The sequence below is a fragment of the Numida meleagris genome, chromosome 8 (assembly GCF_002078875.1).
Source record: "Numida meleagris isolate 19003 breed g44 Domestic line chromosome 8, NumMel1.0, whole genome shotgun sequence".
NCBI classification, from domain to species: Eukaryota; Metazoa; Chordata; class Aves; order Galliformes; family Numididae; genus Numida; species Numida meleagris.
This window is the reverse complement of record NC_034416.1, coordinates 4,574,695-4,598,533: the sequence shown is the minus strand read 5'-3', so window position 1 is coordinate 4,598,533 and position 23,839 is coordinate 4,574,695. Positions and strand designations below refer to the sequence as shown.

The window sequence follows — 23,839 nt, the reverse complement described above, 5'->3', positions numbered from 1 at the left end:
GAGCCCCACGCCGCGAGGAGAAGGGCAGCGCGCGGGGGGAAGCGAAAATCCGGCGCTGCTTCACAACTGCACCCAAAAACCGCCCAAAGCCCGAAGCGGCGCGGTGCCGCCTTTGGGGGATTTTATTAGTAGTATTAATTGGCTTGAATAAAAGCGAAGGGTGCACAAACCGCGCCGCAGCCAGCCCGGGCCGCGGCCAACTTTGCGGGCAGCAGTTCGCTCCGCGCGCTATTTTCCATACACCCGTTGATTTTTTTTTTTCCCCGCCATTCCCTTTCTTTCCTTTTCCCCCTTTATTTTTTTTGTTTGATTTTTTGTTGTTTTTCCATTCTTTTTCTTGTTTTCTTTCTTGCTTTTTTTTTTCCCCTTTTTGTTCTTAATTTTATTTTGCAAAGGCAGCGTTCTGCCTTGCAATAATTACCAATCGCAGACAGCGCTATAAATCCCCTCATTTTCTGTTCTGGAAAAGCTATTGCAAAGAGCTGTGGGGTGCAGGAGGGGAAATAAAAGACAGAAGGAGGGCGGCGGGGCTGCGGGGTGCGCGGAGCCCGGCGCTGTGCATGGCACAGAGCTCCGCTCGCCGCCGGCTCTCTGCAGGAAACGTAAAATCTGATCAAGTTCAGAGGCGCATTGAGAGCAGCGCTTCAAGCAGCGCTTTATAACCGCGGCCCTTTCACATCGTTCCCCCCAATCAGCCCCCGGGAAAAGCCTTCGCCTTCTTTATTTTAAGGGTTTGCAGGGAGCGCAAAAAAAAAAAAAAAAAAAAAAAAGAAAAAAAAGGAAAAAAAAAACCCACCGCTATAAAATCTCCCCGAGAGGTCCCACCGGTGATCGGTAACGCTCCCATTGCCCAGGCCACGGTGAGTCCCTCCGCCGTGATTTCGAGCTCGTAGCACCACGAGAGGAGGGAGAAGGGGACCCTCCCCCCCCCCGGGGGACGTCGGGGCCGCCCTCGCTCCGCGCTCCGTCCCGCGGGGGCCGGGGGGGCTCGGGGGTGTGGGGTGCTCGGGAAGGAGCGGGACTGCCCGGCCCCAACCTGCGGCTGGCGGGACGCGGCAGAGGCTCTACCTGAGTGTCCGGGGAGTAATTAATGACCTTCCGCACGTGGTGGGTTTTCTCGGCGACAACAACCCAAAAAAAAAAAAAAAAAAAAAAAAAAAGGGGGGGGGAAAAAAAAAAAGGGGCATCATTCAATTAGCCCATCAGCTGAGCGCCGGGGAGGGACGCGCCTCTGAAGTCGCCGATCTGGAGCAGCCGAGGGCCACTGACCCCTGCTTGCGCGGCGGCCTCACGTGTTGCCATTGTCGGCCCCTAATGGGGTGCGCCGGGGCCACCCCACACTGCGGCTGCCCCGGGCGCGGGGCGGGGGGGGGGGACACGGGAACCTTCCGGCCTTGGGGGAGGCAGCGAGCGGGGCTGTGCGGCGAGGAGGCTTCAAAAATAAAAAGCCACTTATTTTATTTTATTTTTATTATTATTTCGCTTACGAAAAAAAAAAAATTCTTGCGCGCTGGCGGCGGAGCTTTGGGGAAAGCATCCCGAGGGGGTGTGGGCGGGGGGGACACAGAAAGAAGCGCTCGCAGCGCTGGGGGAGGAGTGCCGTTTCGGAGAACATTGGGCTGCGCTGCAGAGAGCGGCTCCCGAAGCCGCACCGCAGCTGATCGGGCCGCGGGATGAGCCCAGATTTCTGATTTAATGCGTTTCCCATTTCTGCTCCGCCAATTTCGGGGGGGGGGGGGAGTGTTGGAGGGGTTGCGCCGAGCAGGAGCCACACGGGTGTATGGACGGTCCCCAAATCCCTCTGCTCCCGACCTGCAGTTTGGAAGTCGGCGAGAACAAATGGCATAAACCCTGCTCGCTTTATTTAAGCGCATTGTCGGTGTGGCCTGTGATTTATTTTTTTTCTCCGTTCCTTCGTAATAATTATTAATATATACCCATCTAGCCCATATTGTAACACCTCAGTAAATTCCATTTTTATTCACATTTTTATTCAGCGCTATTTCTGACCGATCGCACTCCTTGCAGTTATTTCCCGGAGGCAGGGGAACATCGCAGCTCTCTCCCTTTTAAATCTAAATCTCAGTTGCAGACGTGCAAACAGCAGCGCCCAGAGAAGTGGGCTGCAGGCTCCCACCGCGGGGGGAAGACAGAGAAAGACGCCCTGCTTGGCGTCAGGAACAGATAGTCATGTAATTCTCCTCCACCTTCTTTCTTTCTTTCTTTCTTTCTTTTTTACTTCCTTTTAATTTCCTTTCTATTTTTCTTTCTTCTCCCTCCTCCTCCCCCCCCTCCTCCCCCATCCCCTTTCTTCCACATATTTTCCCCGGTTGGGATGATTTGGGTATGGAACAGCCATCAAAACGCAAAGCTCCCCTGAAAGCGGTGTGGGTCACTCCGCTTCTGTGCGTGCCCCGGCCCGGAGCTCCCCCCGGGATTGTCGGGCCCCTACGCTGCCCCGGCCCCGGGCACAGTGCGGGAGCTTCGGCGGGAGGAGCCCCGCAGTCTCCGGGCCCTACAGCGGGCAGGGAGAGCTTCGGGAACGGGTTTCCCTCCTCCGAGGGTGCGAGGAAAAGGCGAAACAAACGCGGGGAAACAGCAATAAAAATCCCCTGAGCCAGGCAGGGAGAGGAATATTTCATACGCCCTAAATAGCTTTTAAAACGCAGTTTGTCGTGGCCAAATGACTGCCCCTAACAAGCGTAAAGACAAGTAGTTTTTCTTCTGCCATAAACATATTGCATCTCCAGTGTAATTAAATGCAAACCGGGAGCGAACGAGACGTTTCCATTGTAGCTGTCACTCAGTGGAGGGGGAATCACATGTGTACATTTGAACTTCAGAGTCGGGGGCTGCGGTAAACGGGGCTGAACTTCGGCAAAGAGAGGGGGAGAGGATATCAGAGGGCGGCCGGGGGCAGGCGGAGAGCCGGGAGCGGTGGGGAAACGGTGGTGGTGGCGGCGGCTTCGTCCCGCAGCCCCGGGCACAGTGCGGACACCGGCGGTGGGAGCGTCCCGACACGGCGCTTTTGCCCTCGGCCCGGGGATTTTCGCCTCTTTGGTGGCGATGGGGAAAAGTTCAGCTTGAGAAAATGAGTGCGAGCTCAGCTGCTTGCTCGGTCGGGAGGGAACCACGCGTCGGGTTCAGAAGAGAGTGGGAAAACCACGAGGATGAGATCAAGCGGCTAAGGGATGAATGGGTTCCGTCTCCCCCTGGGGCGGCAGAGGCAAAGCTCGGGGCAGGGGACGTCGGGGGTCGCGGCCCCGCAGGGTGCCGGCAGCTCCCTGCGAGCTACCCCGGGAAGGATCTCCCCGGGCAGAGGGACACCCGTCTCCAGGCCGATGGGAGGAGGCACGGGGCGGACCCGGGGACGGGAGGAAGCTGGGCCCTCGGTACCCCGGCCCGGCCGCCCCCTGGAAATCGCCCTCTTGAGACCCTCCGAGGAGCGGAGGGGATAGAGGGGGAAAGCGGGGAATATCTCAATCAGCGAGGAGGTGACCTGTGACCCGGAGGGTGGTTCTATTGTCCCTCTCTTGCGGGGGACACAGACTTTAGGCAGCCTTTCTGCGTGACTGAGCCCTGAGGGGCAACCGCAAGCCCCAGGCTCCGGGGGGGCATCCCGGCCTCAGGGCCGCCGGCCCGGCATCAGCTGCCGGGACAGAGCCACGCTGTGCCCGGCGTCCCGAGGTCGACGTCCCCGAGCTCTGTTTGTTTCCGAGTCCACCGGGCCGGGCCGGATGGAGCGGCCGTACGCCGGTGCGAGCCGAGGGGGCCGGGAAGGCCCCGCCGGCGCCGGTGCCGATGCCGATGTCGCCGAGCCGGGCCGAAACCCGGGCTGCGGCTCCCAGCGGGGCCCGGAGCGGAGCCGGGCACGAGGCGGCGCTGCGGAGCGGCCCAGCCCGGCCCCCGACGGCTGCCTGGGCCCCGGCGGCTCCGGGCTCTCCCGGGGCTGCCCCACGCCTCTGCCTCTGCACCCGGCGGGGCAGCTCCGCTCCCTGACTCGCAGCCTCTGCTCCGCAGCCCCGGCGGAAGACGGGGCAGCCAAAGGACGTGAGTGCCGAGCCCCACTTGAACCCTGGCCCTCGGGTCTGGCCCCCCGCTGAGCCCTCCTGGGGCCTCTCAACAGGTGTAAAGCCCGGTAATAAACCGCTCCGTGCGCATCGCCCAGCTAGAACCGGCATCCCCTGAGGCCACAGACAGCGGTCTCTAGCTTTTTGGGGGGCATGGGAGAACTGCAAGGTTTCGGGGGCTCCCCATGCTCCCCCCCCCCCCGCCCCAAACCTGTAGCAGCTCTCCCCGGGGCGGAGCGGGACGGGGACACCTGCACCCGCGACATTCCCACTTGGGGTGCAGCGGGGCTCGGATGATCTCCTCGCCGCCGGGAGATCCCGGAGCCGAGGGATCGGCGGCAGCATCCGTGCCCGGGACACCTCGCTCCGGGAGATCCCGGGGAAACAGAATGGTCTCACAATGACCGGGAGCAGGCGGGCTCCTCCCGAGGGGTCCCATCCCCGCCGATCTCTTGGGGGAGATCTGCCCATTCCCTTTCGTTTTTTTTTCTCCCTAGGAAAAGCGGTGCCGCCGCAACGCTGCGGGGTACAACGCGCTGCCGCTCCTTCCTCTGCCCGCACCGCTCCATTCGCAGCACAAGGGAACGAAACGCCCCAGGGATGCTTCCATGCGCAGCCCTTACGGGGGTCTGAGGGGGTGAACCCCAACGGGCCGGGGCACGGAGCGGGCAAAACGGCCGCGGCTCCGCGAGTGACACAGTCCCGCTACAGGAGCGGCTTTCAACCACTCAAATCCCCGCTGGAAGCCTTGAGGCCAAAGCTGGGTGAAGAGCAGCACTGGGTCGGGGGCACTGCCCGAACGTCCCCCCCTCTCGGGGCCAGGTTTGCCCCATGGAGTCCTCCCTCTGACTGCGACCGCGGTGCCCGGGGGTGACTGCGGGCCAGCAGACGGCCCTCCCTTGCCCTGCCCTATTTTTCCTATCGAATGTCGCCTTTACTCCGCTGACCCGCGCAGGCTCCGCGCTGCGGGACACGGGGGCAGCGACGGGCCCCCCCGGCACCGTGAACCGCCCCATAAACCGTGCTCTTGCCACGGGGCGAAGGAGTCGATGCTTTCTAAAGGGTTTTTATTCCCCTCGCCAGGTCCGCAACGAGAAGCCGGGCTGGCAGCGTAAGGCGGGGGCTCGCCTTAGAGAAGGGGCGCCGAGTTTGGCCTCGACGGGGGCAGCACCGAGAGGAGGAAAAAAGGAAAAAAGGAAAAAAGAAAAAAAGAAAAAAAGAAAAGAAAAAAAGAAAAGAAAGGGAAAAAAAATGGAAAGGAGAAAAAAAAAGAGAGAGAGAAACAAAACCAAACCCCAAAAGCAGCCAAGCAACCCCCCGCGCCCCACTCCACCCGCGGCTCCCCCAGCTCTTTGCGGAGCCGGGCCGGACCGGGCAGTGCTGCCCTCGGGATCCGCCTCCCCCCGAGTTTTCCGAGCCAGGAAACGGCCATTTCCCGCTGCCTTCGCCCGTTCCCCGACAGCTTTCGAGGCGACCACGTTTATTTTAAAAACTATTCTGAGTGCTGTAGTAAATTGCGTTTGCTTGTAGGTACAAAGGAGAAAGTTAAGCATTTGTCTCCGCTGTTGTATAGGCAGCCAGTTGTTTTAATTAAAGGGTGGGGATCCGTGATATATACACCAGATAAAAGCAAATGCACAGAATAAACTAATTAAAACATTGTGTTTGGAACACATTTTATTTCTTTTTTTGATCTTAGTTGTGTTTTAAAGAAATGTCAGCGCACTATAAAGCAACCTTATTTCCCTTATAGTGTGCGGCGCTTTTCAAAGGCTAGTGTGATATATTTTAGAAAAGAAATCCCGCTGTGAAAGCTTGCGTGTCTTCTCTTTACCAAACTAAGCTCTTGTCAATCATGCCAGGGCATATCCAATCACCAAGTCCCTTTTTGGAAAGCAGCTCATCCCGCTGTGCTTTTATACATCACACCGCAGCGTGTTTAGATGCATTTTTACTATCACTTCAGGAGCGGTGACTGATGAGAGAGCAGTTCCAGGACCGGCTTCCCCGAACGCCGGAGTTACTAACAATTTGCCTGGCTATTGTGTGCGCGCCTTTCTCTCCCTCCTCCCCCTTTCCTGCCTCGCGTTGCCTCTATTTGTCACGGACACTCCGATGCAGGGGAATATCGGGGGGGTGTTGTCACATCCCGAGGTGCCCATCACCTGCCTGGGACACGGTGACGGGAAGCCCCCGTCGCGGAAAGGGCTGCCCCGACGGCAGCAGAAAGCCGAGGGCGCTCCGCTCCAGCGCGGCTCCGCCGCTGTCCGGCTCACGGCCGCGCCCCCGGGGCTGCCGTCGGGGATCCGTCCGCGGGCGCAGGAGCCCTTCCCGTGCGGAGAAGCGGTGCAAAGCTCCGCGGCGTGTGCCGGGGAGAGGCGGGGAGCTGCCGGGGCAGGAGGAGCCGGCGCGAACGGTGACGGCGACGCCTGAATTCGCTCTCTCGTTTTAACGCTGTGCCCCGAAACCGTTGCATGTGAGCCGCGTTTACCTCTTCGCCCGACTGCGAGAGAGAGGAAAAAAAAAATAGACTTTTTTCCTTATTGCTGGATGTCTGGACTCTAATTGAAGACAAGTGGCAAATGGTTTTTATTAAAATCCTCCCTCCCTCCCCTCCGCCTCTAACTCTGGGTGTTTTCAGACAAACCGTGCAAACCTCTGGCAACGCACACGTCCAGAAACATTCGATATTTCTCCATTCCGTCGTACATTCCCATCGCCTGGCTCGCTCTGTCTTCGCAGGTGCAAATTTCGGGGACGTGGCCGTGCCCAGAGCTCCCCGGTGCGTGCTTCTCTGTGGCCATTGCACAACATAGGAAGGGCACAGGGAGGGACGGGCAGCCCCGATGCCCCTCTGCCTTCCAAAACGAGCCGGGCACAAAGGCTCCCAATGCTCAACCGATGTACTGTTTTTTTCCCTCCCCCCTTTTTGCTCCATCACTGTATCCCGTAAGATTTCCCACCCTTCGTTTGCAGGTGACGGTTGCAAATTTTCCCTGGACATTGACTTCTCCCCACGGTCCTTGGGTGAATGTGGACGGACTGGGAGACACGAGGTGATTTCAGCGTTTATCTTAAAAACGGGACAGATGCGGACGTTTATTTCCATTTCTGTTCCGTTCCCCGTTTAACGCGCAGGCTGTTGTGGCTGTCGTATCGCAGCTCGCCCTGAAACGTCGGGAACGAAAGGTGCAAACGAAGCGGCGGCTTCCTAGTGCAGGGGGAACATTATATTTACACAGATATGGTTTATATCCTACAAACTCCCGGTACTGTGGGTGCCGGAACCACCCGTGCCCGCCTCATCTGTCCCGCAAGCAGAGCCCCTCGGGCACCCGCGCCGCGCCCACGGGGAGCCCTGCGCGCCCCCGAGCCCCCCAGAGCATGGCGCGCCCCCGTGGGGCTGGGGCACAGCCTTCCCCAGCGGCACCTGGAGCAGGAGCTGCTCGGAGGGTGAATAAAAAATCTTCCAGCGCAGCGTTTGCCCCATTTACCCTTCCTCCCCCGCAAAACGCTTTTGGGGAGAATCCTATTGACCGTCGTCAAAAGCGACGGTGCCCCCCCGCGTTGCGCTTCCCCGAACAGGGCCGGGCTGCCCCCTCCCCTGAAGGCGCTTTCTGTCCCTCCCTCCACCCAGGTGACATGGGGCAGACCCGGAGCCGGCGCCGTATGGGGGAAAAAACAGAGGATCCCGTTGTGCAGAGATGGCTGGAGGGGCAGAGACCGCCCCCCCCCAAGATGGAGATCAGTTTTGGGGACAGGAGGTACCTGGGTAGGCACGTGGCCTTCTCATCCATTTAGTAGACTGGAGGCCTGTGGCAGCCCCCCACACCCAGCACGGTCCCCCTCCTGCCCCCCAGCCCGGATCCGGCCATTTGGCAGTCCCCATCACCAATACTGCCACTGCTGGGGCTCTGTGCAGGCACAAACATGATGACTCTGCTGGGGCAGCCCAGGGGAGCAGCCCCATGACTTTCTGGGCTTAAGGAGAAGGGATGCTGTGGTTGAAGCAGCTGTGGGGATGGCACTGAAATAGGTACAGCTGCATGGAAAGCCTCAGCATCACCTGCTGCAGGTAGAAGTCGCTGCCAGGTCTCTGATATTAATGAGATGCACTTAAAACAGTCCTCAAATGTTGGTGTCTCAGAACAGCACTGCTGCTTCATCCTCCCCTGCCTTGCTGCCTTTCTTGAACCTTAACACAGCACAGATACACATTTGTATGGGTTTCCCCTCTGAATAATGAATTTAACAACTGTTAAAAAAAAAAAAAAGAGCAAAGGCAGAAATAAGCACACAACCCAAATCCACCATCTGGGAAAAACACAGCATGATCTCTATCCCTAAATATTCAAGAAGCACACATAACTCAACACTACAATAAGCCTCCTCAGATGCAAGGGAAAAAAAATAGCTATCCCTGAACCAGACAACACGAGACATACCCAACAGCTCTGAGTTCCAAACCCACCTCAGAAAACACGCACTTAACTCCTTGCAGCTGGTGATGCTCCTCACCTGCTGACAGCCACAGCCCCGCTATGGTGCTCCCCAGGTGGGTGCTGGTGTCCTCGTGGAGATTTTGTTGTTGGCATTTATTGTCCACCCATGCGTGGTGTGACTGTAGGAAATGAATTGCTCCCGAACCTGTCTGCATAAAGGAGCAAAGCTCAGAGGGTAACTCAGCTTCAGTACGAGGTGCAGAATAGTTTGGGGTTTCCAGTTTTGCCTGAGGAAGAGAATAATGTGTAGATAAAGCGCATGGCCTGAGCTCTTCAACAGCCCCTGCCTTGCGTCGATACCGATGGGAAACAGACACAGGAATCGCACTGCAAAAAGGTGGTGGGGCCCAGAGCTGTGTGCGCCCCAAGCAAGGACAAGGATTCTTGGAGGTGGGAATCCTGGCGTTACTTAGCTGATATTTTACAGATGCTGCTGTACAGTCCTTACAAGTTTCTTTTTCACAAATTCAGCATAATTTCATCCTGGTTGCTGACCTCCAGGCAGCGGATAGAAAAAGTATTTGGGTTGGAAAGTTTTCAAGGCATGAAAGCAGGAGGATACCCACAGCCATGTATCACTGGAATAACACAGATCATTCAAACCGTTTCTACCCTTGGAATTAGGAGCTGTGTAGAAGGCAGCAAAAAAATGGGTGTTTGGAGTACCAGCCCACACTGAGCTCCTGCTGCAAAGCTGCACACAAATCTCATAACAGGAAAAGTACCATTGTTTTTAATGGATTACATTTTATTAGATTTTGAAGACTGTTCACATCATAAAATGCAGGCAGGAAGTTCTGTGTATGTAAAACACATCCGCATTAATTATGAAAGCTAGTAAATGAATCATACATTACGGCAAATATATTATGCATTGCTTACATCGCTTCACCGTGGCATGTTTGCACGATAGAAATGGAAACTAGAAAGAAAGGCCGAAAAAAAGCCTACAAAAAAATCACAACATTAGCTGAGGAGGAAAGAAGAAAGAGGGAAAGCGCAGAGGGAAGATGTGAGAGCAGCACGACCTTGTTTTTATAAGGAGCCAAACTAATGGCCCTTGTGATATCTGAGTACCCGCGCGCTGCAAGCCCAGGAGTCGGGGAGGACTCATGGGGTGATTCCCTGACCAAGTTCTGTGTTGTTTTGATAGCAGCATCATGTGGTCCATCTCACAGGGCCTCGCCACGACTCAGAGATCTTGCCCCATTTTTCAAAATAATGACTTTTCGTGCCTGCTCGCAGATTTTAGCGGAGAGCTCAGGGAGTGCTGCGTATGAGAGTGAACTGGCTTTGCAAGATGATGACTTATTTCCTGCCAAATTTGCTTTAAGGAACCACTTCAGTTCTGTGCACGAGACTTCATGTTGCTGTGATTTACTGTCTGGGATATAAATGGAGATCGGTTTGGTTATAGAGGAATTTAGAGCAAAATTAAATTTTTTCTCCCCTAGAAAGAATGCTGCAATTTCATACAGCCAAAGCACACGCATCCTGTCCGTAAGACATCGCTGTGTGCTCAGGGAGGGGAGGCACACCGGGAGCCTGCGGAGATAGCACACAGTCGGCTCAACTTTCAGCCAAAGCACGATGCAATGTGAGGCTGATGATGAATCTTCGAAGCTGCCAAGCGGGCTCCTTGGGGAGCGTACGGCTGAGGATGGGGACACGCAGCTGCTGGCAGCACTGTGCTCTGTGACTTTCCCCTTGCACTGCTCTGCAGCAATGCTGCCCATGAGGGCAGCTGCCTGCAGGGCTAATGCTGGTGAGCTCCTAAGCAAGAGATGTTTTCCAGGTCAGTAATCACCCAAACCTGCTGGACCTCTGTGCTGTCTGCTGTTCCAGGTGTGAGAGCCGGGCTGAGCAGGGCAAGGGCTGCGTGCCCAGGGGCTGCGGTTCTGCTCCTGCAAAGTGCCACCGTCCTCATCCTCCTGTGGGCTCTGGAAGGTTCCCCTCTCTCGTTCTCACTGCAGTGGTGCTGGCATATGGCTGTCTTACTTCTCCACCGGTGCCATGCTGCAATGCAAACTGCAACAGCAAACACAAGGTGCAGTTGTTAGTGCTTGAAAATCCTGCAGGGCTCTGCACTGGCATTCCTCATGACGACATTCCCCATAACAACATCCACTGGACTTTAGGAAGAGTTTTGTTTTAGACTCCATTTGGCACATGGTGGTGACGAGTTGCTGGTGGGACTAGATGGACTTAGAGCTCTTTTCCAACCTTAATGATTCTATGATACATTTAAGTGCAAGAGGTGCTGCACCCCATCCCTGCTCAACGCACGCTGCCACACCAGTCCTCACACCTCACCATATCTTTGCCATATATCAAAAGGACCTTTCCATGGAAGGACTCATGCTAATTGACTCTGTGGCAATGTCTGCTGATTTTCACTAGAGCAAAGCCTTCAAAAGAAGAGAACTTGAAGTGGGGCACTTGGGTTGAGCTCAGCCCACAGAGGAGGGATACAGTAAGAAGAAAGCAGGGCAGGCAGAGCCATAACTCCAGCAAATAGTTCTGCTCAAGAATTTCTACTTCACAGAGCCAAAGGACTGGGGATGCTCCGGCACCTCAAATATACTGGTACGTCTCAGCAATATTCGGTGTTTGATGCAGGTCCCCCTGCAGGTCGGAACACCCAAGAATGTAGGTTCTATGCTAATTTCTGTGTTAGACCTCACACCACATTGCTGAGATGAAATCATGGAAAAACATCAGTCAGAACTAATCTCTGGAGGTCTTGAGTCCCACCCCACTCAAAGCAGAGCTAATTTCAACATCAGATCAAGATAAGTTTTAAAGTACTTAATCTGGTAAAGCCATGAATCACACCACACTCTCTCTCCCCAAGTGACTTTCAGTGAGATCTTTATATCATTTCCTATCAGATTCTGCCTTTGTCTCACTTTTAATGGATAATCTCCTCTAGGGGAGACACAGGGACTGTACAGAGCACAGAGTTGGATTTCCACAGCCTACAAACACTTGACAACCAACAAGCCATTCACCATCCAATCTTAAAACCTCCAACCCTGGCCTTAAGCCGCAGTCCTGGAGAAGGGTGTGGGCCACTACTGGACTGGCAGCAGACAGCCACATCCACCTTCTTTCTGAGAAATAAAAGGAGAATAAAGTGCAATTAAAAATCTAGGAACATTGCAAATGGGTCAGACAGACCAAAACCCTGGGGATATGTTATTTGTGTTTGACAGACCTCTATCTCCCAAATGTTTCAGAGCATCACCCATGTAAGAGAGTGGGTGCAATGCCAACGCATTGAATGTGAGGATGTGGGATTCAAGTCTGTCCTTCTCTCTGTCATCACCAGGAGAAATCCACCTGATGTGGTCAGTTTGGTGCCATTCAGCACTGCTTGGCTGGCACTAAGTCATTAACATCGCAAAGAACAGCTCGGTGTTGTTGTGGCAGGGACCAGGCAATGGCAGGGACCACCTTGGCATGTCCTGAGCCAGCAATCTGCTCCATGTCCCTGCCCTAGGAGCCTCCAGTGCACATCCAGAGCTCTGCTCGTTCTGCATTACATTGCCACCACCTTACAGCCAGTAAGAAAAACACAGCCTTTGAATGATTTCTGCTATCTCCAGTCAATCTAGAACCGCTACCAAAGAGTTACATAGACATAGCACTTAAAAATAGGGTTGTCTCCAAAGTCTCTTAAGTGAAGAGGCTGCAGTAGAGGCTGGCAGGCAGCGAGGACACCAACCAACCCATCAGGACCCCATTTTACAACTTACAGCAGCTTGTCAGGAGAGATCGATAGTTGGCATGGTAACAAGCTCATTTCCCAAGAATGGAGCTCCTTTTTATTAAATTTGGCTGGCTATTGATCAGTTCCTGATCCACATATCAAAACATGACAAGCACTTAATGAATCACAGATTTTTATTGAGCTGAATAAAAAAAAGCCCACAATATAAGGAAGCAGCTGGGGCTGCAGGAAAGTGCTTGGGGCAGGGATGGAAAACCAACTGGTTGCAACTTACTCTTATGGTGATTTCAAGACCATGTTCAAAAGACCCTATGTTCCCACAGGTGTCTCTTACAGCAGCATCCCCAGCAAACAGCTTTGTGTGCCAGGTGGGGTTTCATCCCCATTGATTGCCTGTTTTTCTCAGCTGCAGCTGCAGTGAAGTGATTGGTGAAGTCAACCCATGATGACTTGGTGAAAACATCTCTGAAGTCCAAGTCTCATGTTAAACTTCATCCTGCCAAGCACAGCTGCAACCCCTCAAACCGCCTGCTTACCAGCTTGGGGATTTGCACACCTTCCAGAGCCAGAATCCTCATCCCCGAGGGTGGCAGCTCTGGTGTGGTACTGAGCCCTCAGCCATTCCAGGGAAGCCATGCGGTCCACAGGAAGATGATACGCCTGCTCAAATTGCTTTAATGCACATTTACATGAGAGTTAATAACAGCTCCAAAGGCTTCTTCCAGCCTATTAAATAATACCCACTTAAAATATTGTCTGAATTCATATTGAAATGACAGACTATAATAATCCAGTCATAGTCACCCAGTGTGTACAGCTGACTGTAGATACTTAGCAAAATCATGAGATGTACTTATTTACATGATACATTACATGATAGCTGATTTTTTTCAGGTCATCTGTTTTGACTGGTCTGATACAGAGAAGCTGCTTAAGACATCTCCCTATCCCTATCTGCCAGATATTTTAAAGGGAGACATAACACTCTGTCCACAGATAGGAATATGCAAAGATTCCAAACAACAAATGGTTTTGCAAACTGGGATAAACATTTCAGGTGGAAGCTAAAACACCCCAACATTTCCCTACACCTGCTGGAGACAGCTGCCACACCAAAACCAATAAATTCATGATGGATCCCACCATTTCAAGTAGCTTCACTTAAGAAAGTTCATTTAAAATTGCCAAAACCTTGCAGTGCATTTGGGTTCATTTGCTTACAGTCACAGCAGTGATCCTATGGTGGGAAAGGAAATTACTGATGCTCAGTGATATTGTGGATCTGCCCAGAGAGCTGTGGGTGCCCCATCCCTGGAGATACCCAAGGCCGGGTTGTTTGGGGCTCTGGGCAGCCCGATCTGGTGAGGGGCAACCAGCCCATGGCAGAGGTTGGGGCTGGATGGGCTTTAAGGTCCCTTCCAACCCAACCATTCTATGATCCTAAGATTCTGTATGTGCCTGATGCAACGTGCATGGCCACACGTATCTACGCACCTCAGGGTGCACTGCTATCGCTCACATTCCTGCAGAACCAGCACCCTGTATCATTTAGGGTTGCTGACACTGCTTTAGCAGTGGTCTGAAAGGTCACAAGGAGTCAGAGCAGGGTGCTTTCACGAGCAAGCAATGCCTAGAGAGCAGAGCAGAGCAGCCCCATGCTGGCTGGGGATGACAGTGCCCCAGGTGTGCACAGTCAATGACATTCTCCTCCTCGACTCAGAGCAAAGGATGAACTTTGTCATCACATTATTCATGCTTTTTCCAGACACTCCAAGAACAGGAAGAAATCAGGTTAAATCAGTAAATAAGTGGACAAGAGCAATTATCTTTGTCATCACATCCCTCCGAGGGCAGTTCTGGAGGAGAAAGAAGAGTGCTGCATTGCTTCTTTGAGAGCTCAGCAGATCCTGCCAACGTTTGCACAAGAAGAGCATCATGTTCCTGTTTGATCTCTGTTTCAGACCATGCTCCCAGCTCTGATTGTTCCCTTCCTGAGAATATTCAGCCTGGACAAAGCTAAATAAGCCTCCTGAACACCTGAACTGAAAAGGCAAATGCTGCCAGGTGTATCTAGGGAACAAATCCCAAATCCATCGTGTCATACAGAAGGGTTCCCCATACAGCCCACATGACCAAGCCACCAATCTGAATTTCAACCAAACCAGCTCAGTGACACCCAGGCAGAGTTATTCAAGCAGCTAGTACCAAATTCTGAAGGAAAGCAGTGGTTTGTGTGCTTGGGAGAATGAGCCATGAGCCACTTTGAGCCTCTTTGGAAGGAGCAGTGGGATTTCAACCGATCCCTGCACTCAAGCCCATCAGAGCTGGGGTCAACCCCAATGCTGAGCATCCTTCTCCTTCTTGAGGCAACTAAATTTGGGGAAGGCAGACATGCTGTGGGGACGGACAGCCTGATCCTGTGCGAGGGTTTAATTTAGGTTAGAAATAACATCCCTCTTTCTCCTATGGATCATCTTAGGATTTTGAAAGGGCAGTCACGCAACTTCCCCAGGCAGTTATGGCAGAACCGTGCTTGAAAATGAATGGAGCTCGTGGAAGCATTCAGGGGCTAACAATCGGATTTATAATTAGGCCTAAAAAGGGAAGAACACTGAATAAAAGCAGCACAGCCAATTTTAGAAGAAAAGGAAGTTCTGGATGGAATTCATTGGGGTAGGGCACTGAAGTGGAAATGGAAAGTGTTCAAAGATAAATGAGTTTAGGCCTAAGAGTTTGCTTGACATCTAGAAAATGTACTAGGAACACAGTGTCAAGAAAAGCTAACGTGAATAACAAAGAAACACAAGAAGTGAGAGAAGAGAGGAAAGAGCCATAAAACTTTGGTACAATAAAGAGTTGCAATTATAGAGGGAAATGTAATGAAGTGTAAAAAATCATAATGAAAGCAAAGATAGAGAGTGAAAGGATGATTGCATATTTGCTTAATGCACATCGGAGAAGTGTCAAAGAGATGGGGAACAAGGGGTCACTAAATGAGAAAATAAAGCCTCAGAGGAAAGGCAGTGAATTTATTGCTTTAAATACAGTTTTATTTGCCTGGGATTTACCACTTGAGGGCCAAGGACAGACACAAGCACAGGAAATGTTTTCCTAAAGAGGCAAGATTTCTGGAGGAAACAGAGCTTTGCCTTTAGGCAGCCAGGAGCACATTCGAAATGCTGTGGGCAGCTGGGGAGATCTGACGGGGTAATGGAAATCAAGGGAAACCCCAGCCTGACTGTGGATAGCATCCACCAGGTCCACAGGGATTCGTGTTTGCTCTCTGATAGCCTTTACCAACACCACGGGTCCTGTCTCAAAGAGATTCAGCTTTGCAGGTTATCAGCATCAGAGAGATCTCCTTACAGACCTGACAAGACTCCCTTTCTCCTTCCTCCACCCCATCCATTCCTGCCATGTGCAACTGGCACCCAGAATACCTGCCCTGTCCTATTGTCATTTCCCAAAATCACACCAAGGAAAGGGACCAGCACTCTGTCAGTTCCCAAAATCACAGCCTAGGGCATTAGTCTCGTTTTCTTGGAGAACAAAGCTTAGACCAGTCCGTCTCCAGCATTGAGGCATCCTCTACTGGGTGGGATATGAGGCCATAGGCAGAAGCGAGTTCTTATCTCATCCTCATGTCCCAGTGGTGGAAGCCGTGTTGGTGTCAATGCTGGATGACTGCAACAGAGTGGTCAGGATCCCAAGGAAGTCCCATCCCAAACCATTCCTTCCTCTGCACCTTCAGAGCTCAGCACCTCCTCAATGCAAAAGGAGATGGAATAGGGCTGCTGATGTACTGTCCTTCAAAATCCATACAGACAGCAGAGTGGCACCCGAGGAGCAGGATCCTACTGGTGCATTTATCAATCGAGCGATATCTAGTCAATTAGTTGTTTTCTCTAACTTAGGACTAATTTTGTCCCACCAGTTTAAATTAAAGCCCCTAATAGGATAATTTCCTTGCAATCTTAATTTTGTTACAAGCGTTTCATTAATCCAATCATAACTTCTATAATATTGTTTGGCAGCTGATTGAGACTACAGTAACCACAGGGGTTCGCACGCATTGTCTCGTTTCTGATAAAAAAAAAAAGTAAAATGAGTCCAATTAAAAATTCTTTTAGTACTGTCTAATATGTGAAACTCCCCAAAGTCAGGCCAAGAGCATCATCATTCCATCCACGCAGCTTGTCTGCGGGTGACAGCAGAAGCTACATGCTAATGTCAACCGTATGTGTCTGTCTGTCTAGTCGTCTATGGCAATGCTGTATTTAAAGAGAATTGTCAGAGCAGCGGAATGCCATTCACATTCGAAAATATTTGTCTATGGCTTTGGGGAATTTTCTTCGGAGGATCTAGGATTTCCTCTGCAGTTCTCCTTCAGCTCCTTGATGCTGTATATTCAGAGCATCCTGGGTCATAATGCAAATATTCAGCACATGACGATTCCCTGCAAGCCTCATATTTAGAGCAAAAAATGCAAGAGAGAGGAACCTGGTGGTGGAAAAGTCTTGTGGCAGTAATTTCTAATAACGTACACAGCGCTGTCAGCTGTGGGAGCTTCAGCTCGGAGACACGTTAATGTGGGGAGAAAAAAGAATAGAAAGCAGTGTGGATGTTAAAGTGAATTTAAGTCTTAAAAATCGCACTTTCTTCAAGTCATACACAATCACTCCTGACAGATATTTTCCAGATACATTGAAGTATAGAAGGGAGGTGACAGAAATCCCTTGAAATAAACACAACAAAGGAGACAAAGGAAAATCAAAATTAATCTAGGCCATATAATAGAAATAATAAAGCCGACAGGATTGTTTTCTCTTCTCCTCCATGAATGACAGCCCACAAGAGAGGGGCACAGCTCTGTGTCATGGACCAAAACCCAGAAGGTTCAGAAGGGCCCAATGATGAACCCCAGCACTTGGCCCCTCCTGGATGAACCCCTGGTGTTGGCCAGACCCCTGCTGAGCTGAAAGGAACTAATTTCTACCTGAATTGAAGCCTGCAGGAGCAGCTGATCAGGCCCATTTCTGTAACTACAGGGTCAGAGGCTTCATGGTATGGTTTCCATACATCTCATCCAACAGGATGCAATGAGTTGCATGAGGCATTGCGGCTCTGCTGGATGAGGACCTGAGCGCTGGTGGAGGCAGGGTCAGAGCAGTTCAGCCCCTCTTTCCCAGGGACTCTGTCCCAGTGTCGCAATCCAGCCCCAGTCCTTGAGGAAATTAGTCTTTGCATGGATACATATAAATAAATCCAGGACATTGCTTGCGTAACGCTTACGTTTTGCAGTAGCTGGCATTTGCCGCTAGTTGAAGGCGAAGCAAACCATGCTTCAGTGGAGCATAAAATTGCTTTCTTTTGGAACAAGCAGGGCATTGTAGTAATAGGCAAAACTGTACATTGTGTTAACGGCTGTATTTTCACATTATTGATTTACATTGTGTAATGCCATGCAAGACCTGCTTTCAATGATATGTGCATCTGTCATATCACAAGAACTGCAAAAGAGCTAGGCTGGAGGCTGCAAGGAAAATGAAGTGCTGGGGATCCTGGGGCATATTCACGTCCATGTGCCCATCATGTAGAGGTGATGATTAGGGGGATGTGGTAATGAGCAGGTCCCAAGTGTGCGCTATGTAAATCAAGGCTGCCCGGGTCAGCTTCCACTTACTGCGCACATCCAACTTTTTCAGCCTGCTTGCTCTTCTGACAAGGAGAGTGCATGTAAATGGTTTCCCTGGCAGTTCCCCCCACTAGATGTGTTGCATGGCATCCAAGGTGGATGTGTTGCATTTTCTTTCCTCTCCTTCCCAACTTCTTTTTCTGCTGGTGCCCCAAGGGTGGAACTTTCCATGAGGGTCCCCATCCCTTGGGTGAGAGCAAGCAGAGCAGTATGGAAGAGCCAGTAAATGGAAACTGGTAAGGTCTTCTATGGGAAACACAAACATTAAAGATACTTTGGAATAAGAAGACAAATACTCTGCCGGTGCAGTATTTTGAACCTAAGCAAATTTACCTCAAATACACAACAATTAAATGCTGCTACCAAAAAATTTTAATCACTATTCAGCTGATGCAAAGCTTTGTTTCATACCATTTAGCCTGGTGATAAGTTAGGCCACACTTGCTGATCTATAATATCTGATCTCTTGGCTTGCAATGGTTTGAGGTTCTATGTGTTATATCAAGCAATGTTAAAGTTGATTACAAAAATCTCTCCTTATCACGTTACCCCAGACTGGGTTTATAAACATGGCACCTCAAGGTGGCCTTTAGCTTTTCAGTTTACTTGTAACTGTAAATGGGGGAGGTGGGAGTGTGGTTCTCCTTTCCAAATCACCATTTTTACTCTCTCCCAGCCTCAATCTTCTCTTTGTTTTAGTGGAAAAGCTGGGCGACAGTTTCCCAAATTCTTTTTTTACATAACGCAAGGTGAAATCCAGGATATGGTGCAATCTTATATTTTTCTGCCACAAACAGAAAGAAACAAACTAAACTAAGGAAAGTTTTCAGTCTTAGCAGCAATGTTTTCCTTGGTAATTGCATTTCCATTGATTTCTTTTGAGCCTGCCCTATTCTCCAGACCTGCAAGACATTAATTGCCAAGACTTCAGCATCGTGTGTTGTTTTAGATGTTGTTGTGTCACCAGCAGATAACAGAAGCGGTGCAACTCTGAACTTGGGTCTTGGAAGGTAAAAGTCTTTTCAGCTTGTCTTTAAATACTAAAATAAATCCCGTTAGCTTTCTCCACACCATCAAAGCATTCGGGTAGCATAAAGCAACTGAATACATAAAAATATATCTAAACACCTTGTAAATCCCTACACAGAGCTGTTGCCGACGCTACTTTTAACCCTAGGAAAACATTTCACCAATTACTGATCAAATACAATACAGCTAAATTTCACCACCAGCGCATCATTTTGATAATGGGTATGGAAATTATCCATTCAATAGCTATTCAGAAATAACTTAGAAAGATTGGTTTTCAGATACTTCTGAGAATCCCAGAATAATCCCCTATAATCACCGTGGTGAGAATCCACCATTTTTCCCTTTGAAAAAAGCCTGTTTGGAGCTAGAGCGTTGGTGGTCTCTGCCCGTCCTCGGACGGATGTGCTCAGACAATATATCTGAAATCACGAGAGCTTTGCTGGCAGAGGACAGAACGTTTCGTGCATCAACACGACTCAGGGGACAAAGTCCGGTAGCAAGGGCACATTGGCTGCTCAGGGGCAGCTCTGCAACCCTGGAAGAGACATTCTCATCCTCTCCCACAAGGCAAACCTACATTGTTTTCTGTCTGGAGTCTGAAAGAATAAAAACGAAACAAACAAAATAAAGCCCGCAAAATAAGCAGTAACTACACCGCGCACTTCCCTGCTGCTCCATGCCAGCTGCTAAATGTGACCCAGGAGTGCTTTAAAACGCTTGATTTTGGGATCTTTCTTGCTTCTTTGCTTGAGACTGAAAGGATTCATTCCTTCTTCTTTGGAGTAAGATGATATTTTCTGATTTGTCTTGCTGTTCTCACAGATGTCAAATTTGGTCATTCCTGCCTCACTACAGGAGATGCGTTGGAGGCTGCTGGACAAGAAATGCTTCCCCTCTCCCATGTCTTAATTGGGCATTGGCCATAAGCAAAACAAAAGAAACCCCAGACACTTTTAAAGCTTTCCTTTTCCCTCCAGTTTTTGCTCCCTCATGCCTTTTATGCTGCTTAAAAAAAAATGCAAATAAATAAAATTAACACCCACAGCCTTTATCCAGCAGGTGAGCACTGCAAACAGACGTGTGCTATGGCAATCTCCTATCTCTGTAGCAGGGCTTGCTACCAGGCCAGAGTGGAGAAAAGAGAAGTGTGTCACCCAGAAGGATACAAGCCTGGAGCAAAGCTGGGGCACTGCCAGGGCCCCATGTGCCCCACATCCACCCTGCAAGAATGAAGTCACCCTTTCCTCCCTGCCCAAACAGCTCTGTGTGCAGGCTGGGCAGTGCTCAGAGCAGCCCTGCTGGAGGTTTGGCATTGGCTTTACCTTCCAGGCGAGATTATTGACCTTTCCAGTCCAGTATTTAACAACCCCCATTCATCCCTACTTTCCCCTTCCCTTCCACTTCATTCCCTTTGTTGCTCTGTAATAGGAGAGGCAACAGGGCACATATTTCTGTAGAACAAAGCATTATCATCCTAATTATAGTTTCCTGGTGTTTTCTTCACTTTTACCATTTTATTAAAAACAATTAGCCAAGAGGAACCACATTTTTTAATCTCTACCCTATTGTTCTCATCTCTCCCTGAATTTGAGGAGGTCTTTTCAGAGACTATTCTATTCACAATTACAAGTGTTGGAACAACTGCTCAAAGAAGTGAGCCCAGGAAGGACTCTGTTATTACTTCCCTAGCAGACTCGATCCCACCACCTCTGAATTATGTAATGATAACAATTTAATAAAATGAATGTGAAAACGATGGCTTATTTTCAGCAGTTTGTGGAAATGATGGATGCAGCCTTACCATGAGCATCAGGAGCCCTACACTGAGGGAAACTTTAAAATGTATCATACTGGGTCAATTGGCCCTTCAGTTTTTTTTCAAGCTTTCCCTCCATCACCTTTGTTAATTACCCGCCATTTGAACAAGGGTCTTCTCCAGCCTTGATCCTGCCGTGAAATCACGATGCTATATTTGTCTTTCTAACATCAAAGTCATTTCCATGGTCACCAACTGTGATGTCATAAACACATTTTTAATGGCTTGTTTACAGCAGGGAACAGAAGGAGAGAGTAAATTATGGGTGGAAGGAAGCTCTTATCGATACACAACAGTTTTAGGCACAACTGTGAGGCTGAAGGACGAAGAAAACTTGAAACAAAAAAAATGTTGTGCTGAAGTAGTGTTTGTTCTGAAGTTCATCCCAGCACAAAAATCATTTTCTAAGTTATCATTGAACAATAAATGTCAATAGATTACCAATAAATACATCAGTCAGCCCAGAGTTGTGAAGGGTGATTTCTAAGCCTCGAAGACGATAAACCCATGCCACAATCCATCCAATTTGCTGTATAAATGAACATATACAACACATCCAGAGCAGCTCCTACAGAAGAACCTGGGGAGGACACACACTGGATTCTGAATATTATTGGCCCAGATAGTTATATTCTTTTCTTTATTATTGTACAATGAGAATCAGAAGGTTCTTAAGAGACACTTCAGTTTGATCAGAATGGTTCTTTTTGACCAGCTATGGCTGTGGGATCCCTACTGGTCCTCTCTGAATAAGGAGGATTGTCATGTTCAGTCAGTTACTCACGAGGAAGGTTTCTTTTCCGGCAGAGAAGGGCAAATGCCAACACCAGCTTGAGCTTTTGGCCACAGAAATAACATGGCCCTTCAGACTGTTCCACCACAGCTTGACCTGTCCTCCCAGCAAGCCCAAAGCAAAGTCATCTCCCCTTGGGCAACTCTCTAATTTGGTAGCAGGGTTTCTGGCTGAAATAGGCTTGTCCACATCCCTCAACTGAAGTGGAAAAGTAAAACCTTCAGTTTTCTCACACAGGGCACAGCACAGTGTTGGTCTAACAGGAATCCACCAACACTCCCAACCTCTGTTTTGAGCTCTGCTGATGCCATTTCCTCACACCCTGCATTTCTTGGTTCCCAGTAGCTCAAAGTTAGCATCAGGTGCTGCCCATTCTTAATTCATTAATGGATGGACCCAGGCATGCTCAATGTTGGATGCTTGTTAAGGCAGGGCCTGGTGCAGCACCTCTTGTCCCGCCCCAGGTCAGAAATTAATTTTCTAGATCCTCATCACTTGAGAGAGTGGGGAAACTGAGTCATGCATAATTTCTCTTATAAGTAATGTGGATTTCCCCATGGTCTCCAGAAGTCAGCTGCTAGTTCAGGCACTGGCCAAGCACCATCTCTTCACGTGACAGGGCATCAAAGTGGAACTGAGCACCCTGTGTCCATTCTGGAGGTCATTTGGGAGATCCCAGGTTGATGACTGAGATAACTCCGGGAGATCTCTAGAAGGCAGAAATCAGTATGCTCAGCCAAAGAAGCCAGCTCTGACCTTGCTGAGTAACACAATGCCTTGCCACAGCTTTCTTTGGGGACGTCAGAAATGGGCAGTGGGCGCTTGGCATTTCTGGGTCAACAGAAATCTCTGCTAGGAAGGGATTTCCCAAACTGCAGCCCTGATCTGCTCCAAGAGATTCATAATCTCAAGGGCACCCAAGCCAGGGCCAGCTCAGCTGTGCACCCTGGGAGTGCCGAGCTCCCTCTGCACCCAGGCTCTGCTGGGCAAAATTCTGAAGTAAAACTCATCCCAGAGCCTACAGGAGGAAGCACGGGGGCTACTTGAAGACATGCAGCCATGCCTGCCACTTGGTTGCCTTAGAGGCATCACAGCAAGCATTCCTGTACATATGCTCCAAAGAGATTATCTCCCTTCCTTACCCAAAGAAAACATGAGGGGGGGGTGTGCGTGTGTGTGTGTGTGTGTGTGGAAAAACTCACTGAACGATGAAATTCCTAAATCCCCGTCCCATGAGAAGAATTAATGTAGTTCCTTCCCCGCTCCCCAGTAGGAGATCCTATTGTACATCGCATACTAGCAAGAGTACGTCTTTCAGCGCGCTCTTTTGCGGAGTGAGCGCAGTCCCTGGCACACAGGGGCTGGGATTTCACACACCCGATTCATCACCGAGGCTCAGAACGAGTGAGCCACCATTTTGTTGCAGTCCCACAGCAGGAATAAAATGGTGGCGTAGATGAAAACTGCCAGATCAAACGCGAGCCAGTTGTCTGTCACCACCTGCAGCTCTTCCCCGCCTTACATGTAACGCTGAATTCATAATCAGGTTAATATTTGATTTCTGGGTGCTTAAACAAAACTAAACAAAAAAGAAAAAAAAACACAAGGACAAGGGGGGAATAAAAAAGACAATAACAGATCATTAATGTTGCAGCCACGAAGCACCAAGATGTAAGCTATCAATGTTAGAATTTATGTTTCTCCCACAAAACAGGCAGTCTCCAGCTGTGGGGTTTAATAGGCAACCGACCTACCAGAAGACACCACCACCAACCAGCTGCACACTGAACATGGAAAGGGCTCAGTCCATTTTTTCAGCCACCAAAACATCTCTCACGAAACGCTGGAAAAGTCAAAAGTGTTCATTTAATGGCTACTAAGCACACTACACAAACTTCCTCTGAAATGCATGGACTCACCAATGCCATCAAAGCCAGGCAAGCTTCCAGGGAGAACACCTACCTATGGGCAGATGCGATGAGAGAGTTTGCATTTTTGCCAGATTTGCACCTTTCTCCTGCCCACTGGTGTCAGAGGGAGATGGTACACACTGCCCCAGGACATGTGCATACACACAGGTGAATTTACCTTATAGCACAGCCCAAGCACTGCAACACGACCAGGGCAGATGCACAATCCCAGCAACAAAATGAAATTCATTTTTGTTCATGAGCAATCCCGCTCTGTATGGAATAATA

At 50.3% G+C, this 23,839-nt stretch overlaps 1 protein-coding gene and 1 long non-coding RNA gene across 2 annotated transcripts; both read right to left on the bottom strand.

The window, feature by feature from the left end:
- LOC110403362 lies at window positions 5,358-8,017 on the bottom strand. Its single transcript, XM_021406497.1, has 3 exons — window positions 7,839-8,017; window positions 6,727-7,281; window positions 5,358-6,573 (listed from the first exon to the last, which is right to left on the bottom strand). Exons 2-3 carry the CDS (start codon window positions 6,872-6,874, stop codon window positions 6,110-6,112), a joined length of 612 nt encoding a protein of 203 aa, XP_021262172.1. The 5' UTR covers window positions 6,875-7,281; window positions 7,839-8,017; the 3' UTR covers window positions 5,358-6,109.
- Window positions 9,568-23,479, bottom strand: LOC110403429. Its single transcript, XR_002441661.1, has 3 exons — window positions 23,396-23,479; window positions 20,931-23,220; window positions 9,568-10,600 (listed from the first exon to the last, which is right to left on the bottom strand). It is a non-coding gene; the product is annotated as an uncharacterized LOC110403429 (long non-coding RNA).

Coding starts and splice junctions, on each gene's coding strand:
- LOC110403362 (XM_021406497.1), bottom strand. CDS start 6,874: ATGGCCACAGAGAAGCACGCACCGGGGAGCTCTGGGCACGGCCACGTC. Junction 6,574..6,726: donor GGACGTGTGCGTTGCCAGAG/GTTTGCACGGTT, acceptor TCTCTCTCGCAG/TCGGGCGAAGAGGTAAACGC.